Genomic DNA, 12863 nt, shown 5'->3' on the forward strand with positions numbered 1-12863 from the left:
GTGTGCCATGGACTGACCCACATAAATACAGACAGCTCTGATCAGATAGGGAATATAAAACAAGACAATTTTGACACAATGCCTGGCATAGCAATATAATGTCTACACATCAGACATGACACAGCCTGCCCCCTGAGCCTATCAGTCACAACAAACGCATGGTGATTACCGAACACAAAGAATGGCTTACTTCAGGTACAAACATCGACGACAAAACTTCACTTGAAAACAAGATCAATTTAACAAGTGTATATGTTTACAGTACATACGCCATGTAGCAGAGATCTATATAAATGAATAATGGAGATGAGATCAGAGCAGAAGAGTTGTTGTGTACATGTATGTGTTCTCACTTACAGGCACTGTCATTTTTTCCCTGCTTATATAGCCAATTAGGGTTCAGGCATATTGTCATGAACAAACACCTTCCATATCTTCGATACCGTAAATAAAATGTGTTGAGTGCGTCGTTAAATAAAACATTTCCTGTCTGTCTAGGACATTTGTCAGTGGTTAGGGGTAGGATGTACCCCAGTGGTTAAATGCTCGCCTGATGTGCGGTCGGTCTGGGATCGATCCCCATCGGTGGGCCCATTGGACAATTTTTCACTCCAGCCAGTGCACCACAACTGGCATATCAAAGGTCGTGGTATGTGGGATGGTGCATAAAAAAATCCTTTGCTCCTAATGGAACAATGTACCAGTTTTTCTGTCGAAGACTTTATGTCCTGCCATTACCCATAATCATACATAATGGGGTGGTTGGGGGATGGGGGTTGGTCAAGGGGATGAACTGCCCCCCTAGTGCAGGAGCAAAACTTCACACTTGGGTAAAAATAATGGGGACATTCAGACAAAATGAACCGGCTTGGAATGTTTTCACCATGTATTTCCATCATTCTACTCACAATATTAGGTGTAATCCATGTAAGAATGCACTGATTCATTTCAAAACCTATATATCTATTTGGTATGAATGGGCTTAAACATTGTTATCCAGATTCAGGCATTTTCATTTAATTCAGGCAAAAAATCAGCTTGCCCTCCAATAAAAATGGGAGCCTGCATGACTATGCCAATGCCAGCCTTAATTTTATATATATATACTTACATAAAAATGTTCTGGCAGATCTAATCCCCCTAACCTTTGACCTCAAATTTAGTTTATATTAATCCCAAACAAATGAATCCAATATACAAATCTAAACATTTGTATAAAGATCGATTTACAATTGTGGGTCTAGAATTTAATTTAGGGTCTATAAATATACAACAGGTACATATAAAGTTCTGTAAATATATGCATACCAGTTTTGTAATCAAGGATGTATTCTTTTGATTCCATACATTTGAATGTAACAAGATTCTATAAGCAGGTGCTTGGACTTAAACTACCCTGTAAGTAAGGGGATAGACTTGTGACCTTGGGTTGGGTACGTTTTAAACATGCTCATATGCCACTAGAGCTTCGAGCATGTCTGTCCCGAGGCCGGTCTGTCTCGAGACAGAGACTTGTGACCTTTTAATTCTGAATGTCATAGAAGTCAATCAATAGGTACATGAACTTAAAACTGCTTTGTAAAAATGGGTGTAAATCACAACCCCATGCATGTATATCGTAAATAAATCTACAAATATGTGTATCAGTCCCTGAAAACTGAGAGTGGTCAGGCCTAAAATCTATTAGGGGTCTATCCCAAAATTGTAAAAAGGACAATTTCAAATTTGAGAAAGGCAAATGAATCGAGTTCTTGAAGGCAGATACAGTGAAAGCAAGTGAACATTGGGGGTGAGGGGGTGGGGGATGACTGACTGAGTTCATGGTCCATTCCTTGATCTGGTGATGAAGCTTGTATGTCTCAATGATCCAAAGAGCTATGACTGGAGTTTCGGCTCCTGCTAGGGATACCGAAGCTGGATTGGTGAAAACCTGGAGTTGTTTAGTAAGAGGTATTGGCTGCAATGTGCACTCTAATAGGCCACAATGGATGGATGGATGGATGGATGGATGGATGGATGGATGGAAGGATGGATGGATGGATGGATGGATGGATGGAAGGATGATGGATGGATGAATGGAAGGATGGATGGATGGGCAGACAGACAGATGGATGGAGAGATGGGTGGAGAGACGGACATGGGAATGGACAGATGGATTGATCGACGGATGGATGGATGGATGGATGGATGGATGGATGGATGGATGGATGGATGGACAGGCAGATGGATAGATGGATGAACAGGCAGACAGACAGATGGATGGATGGATGGGCAGAGACAAAGACATGGGAATGGACAGATGGATGGATGGACAGATGGATGGATGGATAGATGAATAGATAGATACAAAACTTATAATTCTCTCTGGTAGGGGACTAAAAAATTGAAAACCAAGTGAGGAGTTTGTCCTGGACACAATCACTGGCAATGTCAGAAGTTTGTTTTGTTTAACAACACCACTAGAGCACATTGATTAATTAATCATCGGCTATTGGATGTCAAACATTTGGTAATTCTGACTCGTAGTTATCAGAGGAAACTCGCTACATTTTTCCTAATGCAGCAATCTTTTATATGCACTTCCCACAGACAGGAAAGCACATACCACAGCCTTTGACCAGTTATGGTGCACTGGTATGAACAAGAAAAAAACCCTATCAACTGAATGGATCCACTGAGGTGATTCGATCCTGTGACACAAGCACCTGAAGCGAGCACTCAACCAACTGAGCTAAATCCTGCCCCTCACAGACAGGAAACCCGCTACATTTTTCAGTTAGTAGCAAGGGATTTTTTATATGCACCATCCCACAGACAGGATAGCACATACCACAACCTTTGATATACCAGTCATGGTGCAGTGGCTGGAATGAGAAATAGCCTAATGGGCCCACCGACGGAGATCAATCCCAAACCGACCGCACATCAAGCCGGCGCTTACCACTGGGCTACGTCCCACCCCTGGCAATGTCAGAGGAAGTATGAAGGGAGAGGAACATGCCTGAACTGTAATAAGATATAGGCATGGTGAACAAGAATTCTGTGGAATTAAACGTCTCACCCCTGGCAATGTCAGAGGAAGTATGAAGGGAGAGGAACATGCCTGAACTGTAATAAGATATAGGCATGGTGAACAAGAATTCTGTGGAATTAAACGTCTCACCCCTGGCAATGTCAGAGGAAGTATGAAGGGAGAGGAACATGCCTGAACTGTAATAAGATATAGGCATGGTGAACAAGAATTCTGTGGAATTAAACGTCTCACCCCTGGCAATGTCAGAGGAAGTATGAAGGGAGAGGAACATGCCTGAACTGTAATAAGATATAGGCATGGTGAACAAGAATTCTGTGGAATTAAACGTCTCACCCCTGGCAATGTCAGAGGAAGTATGAAGGGAGAGGAACATGCCTGAACTGTAATAAGATATAGGCATGGTGAACAAGAATTCTGTGGAATTAAACGTCTCACCCCTGGCAATGTCAGAGGAAGTATGAAGGGAGAGGAACATGCCTGAACTGTAATAAGATATAGGCATGGTGAACAAGAATTCTGTGGAATTAAACGTCTCACCCCTGGCAATGTCAGAGGAAGTATGAAGGGAGAGGAACATGCCTGAACTGTAATAAGATATAGGCATGGTGAACAAGAATTCTGTGGAATTAAACGTCTCACCCCTGGCAATGTCAGAGGAAGTATGAAGGGAGAGGAACATGCCTGAACTGTAATAAGATATAGGCATGGTGAACAAGAATTCTGTGGAATTAAACGTCTCACCCCTGGCAATGTCAGAGGAAGTATGAAGGGAGAGGAACATGCCTGAACTGTAATAAGATATAGGCATGGTGAACAAGAATTCTGTGGAATTAAACGTCTCACCCCTGGCAATGTCAGAGGAAGTATGAAGGGAGAGGAACATGCCTGAACTGTAATAAGATATAGGCATGGTGAACAAGAATTCTGTGGAATTAAACGTCTCACCCCTGGCAATGTCAGAGGAAGTATGAAGGGAGAGGAACATGCCTGAACTGTAATAAGATATAGGCATGGTGAACAAGAATTCTGTGGAATTAAACGTCTCACCCCTGGCAATGTCAGAGGAAGTATGAAGGGAGAGGAACATGCCTGAACTGTAATAAGATATAGGCATGGTGAACAAGAATTCTGTGCAATTAAACGTCTCACCTAACATAACAAATGGTGCACTGTGATCAACAATAAACCAAGTTTCACTGATCTAGGACTTATAGTTTGAGAGAAACTGTTCTAAACTTGAAACTTTAATATTAAACTTTAACACAAAAGTTGCCATCCTCGCCATTGGAAAAAGTAATACCTAAATCTTGCCTTTTTACTTCGTAAAGGCAAGACAAAGATTGTTTGAATTTGGTACTAATAGGCCTAAAACACCAACCAAACTGAATGTAATCAGTAGACAGTTGAATTTAATAGAAGTCTATAAAAATGTTAATTCTTAGACTTAATAGTGCCTTGGTGGCAGGATTCAGCTCAGTTGGTTGAATGCTCGCTTGAGGTGCTTGCATCGCAGAATTGAACCACATCAGTGGATCCATTCAACAGATTGGATTTTTTTCTCATTCTAAGAACTGCACCACAACTGGTCAAAGGCCATGGTATGTGATTTCCTGTCTGTGGGAAAGTGCATATAAAAGATCCCTTTAAAAAAAAGTAGCGGGTTTCCTCTGATGACGTGTCAGAAGTACCAAATGTTTGACATCCAATAGCCGATGATTAATTAATCAGTGTGCTCTAGTGGTGTTGTTAAAACAAAACAAATATACAAACAAACTAAAAGAGCCTTGTAATCAAAGGTACATATTTTTGACCCAGAGAAGTTCACTCAATGACTTACCATGTTTAGGAGGTAGCTTGACCAAGCCTTATAATCAGAGGTACATATTTTTGACCCAGAGAAGTTCACTCAATGACTTACCATGTTTTGGAGGTAGCTTGACCAAGCCTTATAATCAGAGGTACATATTTTTGACCCAGAGAAGTTCACGGAAAAATATCCGCCCGGTCCCCCCTTCCCCTAACCCTAACCCTAACCCTAACCCCAACCCCAACCCCAACCCCAACCCTAGTCCTAACCCCAGCCATAACCCTAACCCTAACCCTAACCCTAACCCTCAACCCTAACTAAAAATAATAATGGAGGGGACCGGGCGGATATTATACCATCAAAGGTACATATTTGTGACCCATGTGACCCATTAACTCTGCATATCTTAGATAGAAGGAAGGAAGGAAATGTTTTATTTAATGATGCACTCAACACATTTTATTTATGATTATATGGCGTCAGACATATGGTTAAAGACCACACAGATATTGAGGGTGAAAACCCACTGTCGCCACTTCATGGGCTACTCTTTTCAATAAGCAGCAAGGAATCTTTTATATGCACCATCCCATAGACAGAATAGCACATACCACAGCCTTTGATGTACTAGTCATGGTGCAAGAAATAGAGCAATGGGCCCACTGACAGAGATCGATCCCAATATCTTAGATAGAAGTCCACTGAATGACTTACCATGTTTAGGAGGTAGGTTGACCATGCCGTGCGTAATTCCAGAAAGCGGCTGTCGATTTTGTGTAACATTTGTGCGTGGTGTGTTGAATGAGGTCTTGAGTTCAAAGCCGGGCCCCGGTCGGCGCAGTGCTGGGCTGCCTCCGCTGACCCCACTGACCAGCGATGGGTTTGGTGATATAGAAGGAAGCGACACGCCTTTCACTTTATCCGCATTGTGTGTCGTAGAGTTCTGTTGAGGGATTGGAGTGTTCCCCGATGCAGAAGGAACAGGCGTTTCGGCCTGAATACGTAAGGTTGGTATATCCATGTGACTGCCCTTAGTCTGTTGTGGCACATTGTGGCTGTTTTGGTTTCGACTAGAATTCTGTCCATTCATTCTCCTGAAATAGTAAAACAAATATGTGTTAAATACTGTGTATTATGCGCACCGGTGTATAATGTGCACCCCCCCCACTTTGAAAGTTTATTCCAAGAAAAAAAACATGAACCACAATATAATGCGTACCATTATTTTAAACCACAAAATTGACGGTGAATGCAAGATGTACCGTTTTCCACCTGTCATCAAACTTAAAAGCGAAAGCAGCGGTATATTCGAGAAACAAAATTTAAGTTAGGTACTTGCGTACATAGACCTATATATCACATGGGAAAATACAGTAAACAGATTACAATTACAAACCTCCTGCTGATATACTGGTTTACTAGATTCTGATTGGATGACGTCGCCAAATTATAACCTTAATGACATCATTACAACATTAATTTTATTCATTTCTCTTTCTTTCTGTGCATATATCCAATTAGTTAAAGTTCAAGCACATTCTCCTGGGTACACACCTTGAGCTATTTGGGCTGTCTGTCCAGGACAGTGAGTTAGTGGTTAGTTGTTAGTGGTTCATGAGAGAGAAGTCATATACCTGCCCACTGAGACATTCATTTATTTATGAAAAAAGGAGAAAATAACACAAGTAAAACTATTTATTTACAGTGTGTTATCATATTAAAGTTTGCTTTGTTTAACGACACCACTAGAGCACACTGGTTTATTAATCATCGGCTACTGGATGTCAAACAAATTGTAATTTTCAGTCTTAAAAAGAAAACCTGCTACATTTTTTCATTAATAGCAAGGGATCTTTTATATGCACCGTCCCACAGGCAGGACAGCACATACCATGGCCTTTGATATACCAGCACTGGCTAGAGCGAGAAATAGCCGAATGGGGATCGATCCTAGACCGACCATGCATCAAGTGAGCACTTTACCACTGGGCTACAATATTGTATGTAGGTGAAACTGGACTACAAACAGGGGCCAGCACTCTACATGCATACATACACATTTGGGATGAAATCTTCCATTAAAACACACATTTATGAAGCTTGTTTTTCTTAAATGCATGAGTTGTATAAATAATTGTAAATGCAGGAGATGTATTGTAAGTATTGTAAATATACATATATATGTAGTCACACATGTATGAGACAAAAAACAGCTTTTGTAAATTCATCCCTAAATTATTAATTTATTTCCAGTATCAAAATAGTAAAAACCAAACCAAATCAACAAAAAGAAAACCAAAGATCATGCTATTTCCTTCCACATTTGACTAGCAGGTGATTCCTACAGTATTTTGCACAGTGTGGTTGTACATGGCAGCCATGTTTGTTTCTACCTACATGACATTTTGACACAACTGTTCGCTGCGATCTAGGCTGCTTACATCAAGGCTGTGAAGTGGTAATTGTTTCTACCTACATGACATTTTGACATGACTGTTCGCTACGATCTAGGCTGCTTACATCAAGGCTGTGAAGTGGTAATTGTTTCTACCTACATGACATTTTGACAAGACTGTTCGCTACAATCTAGGCTGCTTACATCAAGGCTGTGAAGTGGTAATTGAGGATATTATGTACTGTGTGGTTGTACGTGGCAGCCATGTTTGTTTCTACCTACATGACGTTTTGATACGACTGTTCTCTGCGATCTAGGCTGCTTACATCAAGGCTGTGAAGTGGTAATTGTTTCTACCTACATGACGTTTTGACATGACTGTTCGCTATGATCTAGGCTGCTTACATCAAGGCTGTGAAGTGCGATCTAGGCTGCTTACATCAAGGCTGTGAAGTGCAATCTAGGCTGCTTACATCAAGGCTGTGAAGTGGTAATTGTTTCTACCTACATGACATTTTGACAAGACTGTTCGCTACAATCTAGGCTGCTTACATCAAGGCTGTAAAGTGGTAATTGAGGATATTATGTACTGTGTGGTTGTACGTGGCAGCCATGTTTGTTTCTACCTACATGACGTTTTGATACGACTGTTCTCTGCGATCTAGGCTGCTTACATCAAGGCTGTGAAGTGGTAATTGCGGATATTATGCTATTACAAGACCGTAAACATTAGCCTGAATCAGAGTGGCTCAATTTTCATTGATTGCCAAATGATGATCAATGACTGTCGATCTGGCGTGTGAGACGGCCATTATTGATTTGTGTGTGTCTTCGACGATTCAGGTGTATATGTGAGGTGCTGGCTGGTCACAGCACACTAACTAATGAACGGGTAAAAGTTAAACTGTAATGACTCTTGTATAGAAATTATCATATGAGAAAAAGTTAAATGTTAAAGTTTGTTTTGTTTAACGACACCACTAGATTTATTAATCATCAGCTATTGGATGTCAAACATTTGGTAATTCTAACATATAGTCTTAGAGAAGAAACCTGCTACATTTTGTCTTTAGTAGCAAGAGATCTTTTATATGCACTTTCCCACAGACAGGATAGCACATATCACGCCTATAATATACCAGTTGTGGTGCACTGGTTGAAACGAGAAATGACCCAATGGGCCCACTGATGGAGATCGATCCTAACTCGCATAAAGTGAGCGATTTACCACTGGGCCACATCCTGCCCTGTACGGACTTTTCTATAGAAATTATCATATGAAGAAAGAAAAGTTATTTTTAAATTCATCAAAAATGAATATGAATGAATGAATATTGTTTTGTATCTATCATCCACCTTGTGTAAAATAAAATATTGTTTTTCATTAAAATAAAATAATTTGTATCTATCATCCACCTTGTGTAAAATAAAATACTCTCAATAGACATTCTTTATTATGTCATCATAAAACAGGGCAGGTAAAATATTTAAAAATTCTTTTTAAAACATTACATGGCATTTTCATACTTTTAATATTTTTTTCTAAAAAAGGGGCTTTATACATTTTCCCTAAAAAAATATATTTTGTTAACCAAATGTTATGATGCACCTACATGTATAATAGAAAGCCTATATACAGGTATGTCCGACCCACTTGTGTGCTATTTTGTAAAACAGATCAAACTGCTGAAAAACAATGGTGACTTGGTATTATGTCACACTCATACACACACAGGGCAGGTGTGATGTGTTGCATGCATGCCCTTCTCATGGGATTTGCGTGTAAAAACTGTACTTTTGTAAAACCTACATTTTGTGTGACACATGTGCATGAATTACTACTAAGGATGTTTCATATATGCAACAGCATGCTGATACTAATAGTAAACCTACATATTTGTGTGATATAGTGCGTGTACATGTGCATGTATCAACTACTACCGTTTTAACCTACATATTTGTGTGATATAGTGCTGGTGTCATTGAACTTAATATAGCGTAATGTAAACTGTACTACTACCGTATATAGTAATTTTTGCTGTTAGTGCGTGTACAATGTATGCACTGTCCTACCTTGTTTGTGAGTAAACCTAAATTTGTGTGATGCACCCACTGTACTCGCCATCCTACAGTAGACATAGTGCGTGTACATGTTTATGTTACTACTACCGTAGGATGTTTGTGAGTATACATATTTGTTTGATATAGTGCGTGTACTGTGCATTATGCACTGTACACTACCGTTGTTTGTGTGATATAGTGCGTGTACATGTGCATGTATGCACTGTACTACTACCGTAGGATGTTTGTGAGTAAACCTACATATTTGTGTGATATAGTGCGTGTACATGTGCATGTATGCACTGTACTACTACCGTAGGATGTTTGTGAGTAAACCTACATATTTGTGTGATATAGTGCGTGTACATGTGCATGTATGCACTGTACTACTACCGTAGGATGTTTGTGAGTAAACCTACATATTTGTGGCAAGATGTATGCACTGTACTACTACCGTAGGATGTATAAACCTACATTAATATAGTGCGTGTATTTATGCTTACCCGTAGGATGTTTGTGAGTAAACCTACATATTTGTGTGATATAGTGCGTGTACATGTGCATGTATGCACTGTACTACTACCGTAGGATGTTTGTGAGTAAACCTACATATTTGTGTGATATAGTGCGTGTACATGTGCATGTATGCACTGTACTACTACCGTAGGATGTTTGTGAGTAAACCTACATATTTGTGTGATATAGTGCGTGTACATGTGCATGTATGCACTGTACTACTACCGTAGGATGTTTGTGAGTAAACCTACATATTTGTGTGATATATCATCATCATGTATACTATAGGATGTACCTACATATTTGACCGGTAAATTAGCACATGTTTGTGAGTAAACCTTTTTGAACACATATGTATCTACAGAATTAATAAACTTTAAGTTAATTGCTGATTTCTAAAAAAAATATTCCATCCTAATAACAGAAGAAACATTGTCTATATGGCAGTTTAAAAACAAGTTAATTTTCCAAAAAACAAAAAACAAAATGGATATAGTAATTATTGTATACATGTACATTTTGTACATAATGTTGTTGTTTGATATTTATCAATTATTGACCATCAATGAGGGCAAAATCAGGTTTTATACACCAAAGAAATTGATACTGACCGAGGTTAATGGCTATGACATTGTATGACAAGCAGAGTAATGTGTTAATAAACAGTTGGAACATCACCAAGTCAAAAATTAAATTAGAGACACTATGACCAGCTATAATGTCAAAATCATACTACATGTAATAACAAATTAACAAAATGAAATGTGATCAATCTGAACATACAGTTATACTGAACAGTTACTACCTCCAAATGCATTCTTTATTTATAACATAAAATCCAGGGAGTGCCGAATCCAACTGTGTTTTGAAGTATCAATGTACGTTTCTAAATCTGCGAGATATGCCTTACAAAATGTGACGAGTACTGACCTGGCCTGGAATTAAACTCAGCATGAATAATGTTGTTATATTTTTGTTGAAGGACAGCAAAGCGTTTTGTTACAAGTTTGTGGTTGTTTACATTAGAATTAGCAGTTGATGTTGCATTACGTTACCTAATCATTAATTGAATAGAAATGTTTTTCTCTTAAATCTCCAAGGGCAATATCACTTTTAATTGGACTGATAGGACCAACTGACAGCAATATCCTTATTTAAGGAAGGTCATGTGATTAGTTTTCAACCAATAAGAATACTGGTTATGTATCATTATGTAATATTAGTGTTGATAAACAAAAAATCTGAGGAAAATACAATGGATATATTGATAAACAATGATTAAAACAATAGCATTTTGGTAAACAAGCATCTAGCACTGTATATGTTCTACTGTGAAGGCAATATTAACACAGGCTACAAATAAACATCAATTATATATTGACACACGTATAGGTACTGGTACTAATATAAGTCTCACGTACACAGTACACTACAGCAATCAATATTTAAAAAGGGAAATAAATGATTGAATGTTTAACGATACCCCAGCATGAAAAATACATCGGCTATTGGGTGTAAAACTATGAGATGGAAATGAATGCCTGCTTAACAGCAGCTATTCTAGGATGGCAGTAAGAAAGAATTATAGATAAAATTTGTTTTGTTGATGACATCATCAGAGCCCAGACACAGATAACCCAGATAGGTAAAGTGAGTGTCCAGGAAAGCATGTTTGAACCTTAATTGGATATAAGCACAAAAATAAGTACATAAACAAACTAGGGCACAGTGATTAATTAATCATGAGTTAATGTTTGGTAATTCAGTTACATAGCTTTTAGAAGAAACCTGCTACATTTTTTTCATTATCAGCAAAGGATCTTTTATATGCACTTTCCCATGTATAGGACAGCACATACCATGGCCTTTGATATTACATCCGTGGGATATTTGTTAGGACAGAAAAAATTGGAATAAATGCATGTTTAATCATGAGCACAATACTGCATAAATGAATGCAGGTCTAGCTGAAAGAAATGAAAGAGATGGGTTTGGGGTATATGAATACAGATCATTCTGTTTCTGCTTAACATTTAAAAGTTAAAGTTTGTTTTGTTTAACGACACTGCTAGAGAACCTTGATTTATCAACCAATGGCTATTGGATGTCAAACATTTGATAATATATTTGATAATATACATTTGATAACAAATATTCTTAGAAGAAAAACACTACATTTACTAGAATTAGCAGCAAAGGATCTTTGCACTTTGTCAAAGACAGCTAGGACATGTTATACCACAACCTTTAATATACCAGTCAATGGGCTCTGGGTGGGATGGGAAAAAACAAATAAAGAATGGATCTACCAAGGGGGTTTGATCCTATGACCCATGCAGGCACCTCAGGAGAGTTCTACCAATTGAGCTAGATCCACCCCAGCCCTCCACCCTCCGCTGAACAGAGGTGGTCAATGCCCTGACAAATAAACAGGTGATACATGTGAGTAATTACGTTTCAGACTTAACATACCACACACCAATAATTGCTGCCTGACAAGTGTGTCGAGTCGAGCCAGGAAGATATTTATTGATGAATTAAGAAGTATCAATGAACGTTAGAAGACGCCACAGCCACCAGGAACTGTTAAGAGAACAAGCGCTGGTAAACCATTCAAGCTGGCCTGACGTGCTTGCATCGTAGGATCGAATCACCTTAGTGGACTCATTCTCTGATTGGGGTTTTTTCTCATCTCAACCAGTGCACCACAACTGGTATATCACAGGATGTGGTATGTGATGCCCTGTCTGAGGGAAAGTGTACATAAATCAGGGTTTCATACAGAGGGGAACCCTGATTTTGACATGGGAGGGATATCCCACCCATCAATCTGCAAAGCAGTGGGGGTTTTAAGGTCATTTTTAGCTCTTAGCATAACATTTTCTAAGAAAATGTTAGGTAGAGAGAATATGTTAATTAGCAAATGTTAATTATCTAGCCTATGGCGCACGGTCAGGGGCTTCGCCCCCTCCACTGGTCTGATCCCCCCCCCCCCCCCCCCCCCCCCCCCCCCCCCCCCCCCCCCCCCCCGGCCTCAGTGGCGTCGTGGC

The 12863-nt window shown here is 39.2% G+C and overlaps 1 protein-coding gene across 1 annotated transcript in view; it reads right to left on the reverse strand.

Annotated features, from left to right (window-relative positions):
• The window catches only part of LOC121375855 (zinc finger protein GLIS3-like), an 89008-nt gene that overhangs the window by 59086 nt on the left and 17059 nt on the right, over positions 1-12863 (reverse strand). The window contains exon 2 of the mRNA XM_041503527.1: positions 5556-5935. Within this exon, the coding sequence (XP_041359461.1) occupies positions 5556-5931 (376 nt within the window). The 5' untranslated portion in view covers positions 5932-5935. The remainder of the gene's footprint in view (positions 1-5555; positions 5936-12863) is intronic.

This window comes from Gigantopelta aegis, chromosome 6 (assembly GCF_016097555.1).
Source record: "Gigantopelta aegis isolate Gae_Host chromosome 6, Gae_host_genome, whole genome shotgun sequence".
Lineage (NCBI taxonomy): Eukaryota > Metazoa > Mollusca > Gastropoda > Neomphalida > Peltospiridae > Gigantopelta > Gigantopelta aegis.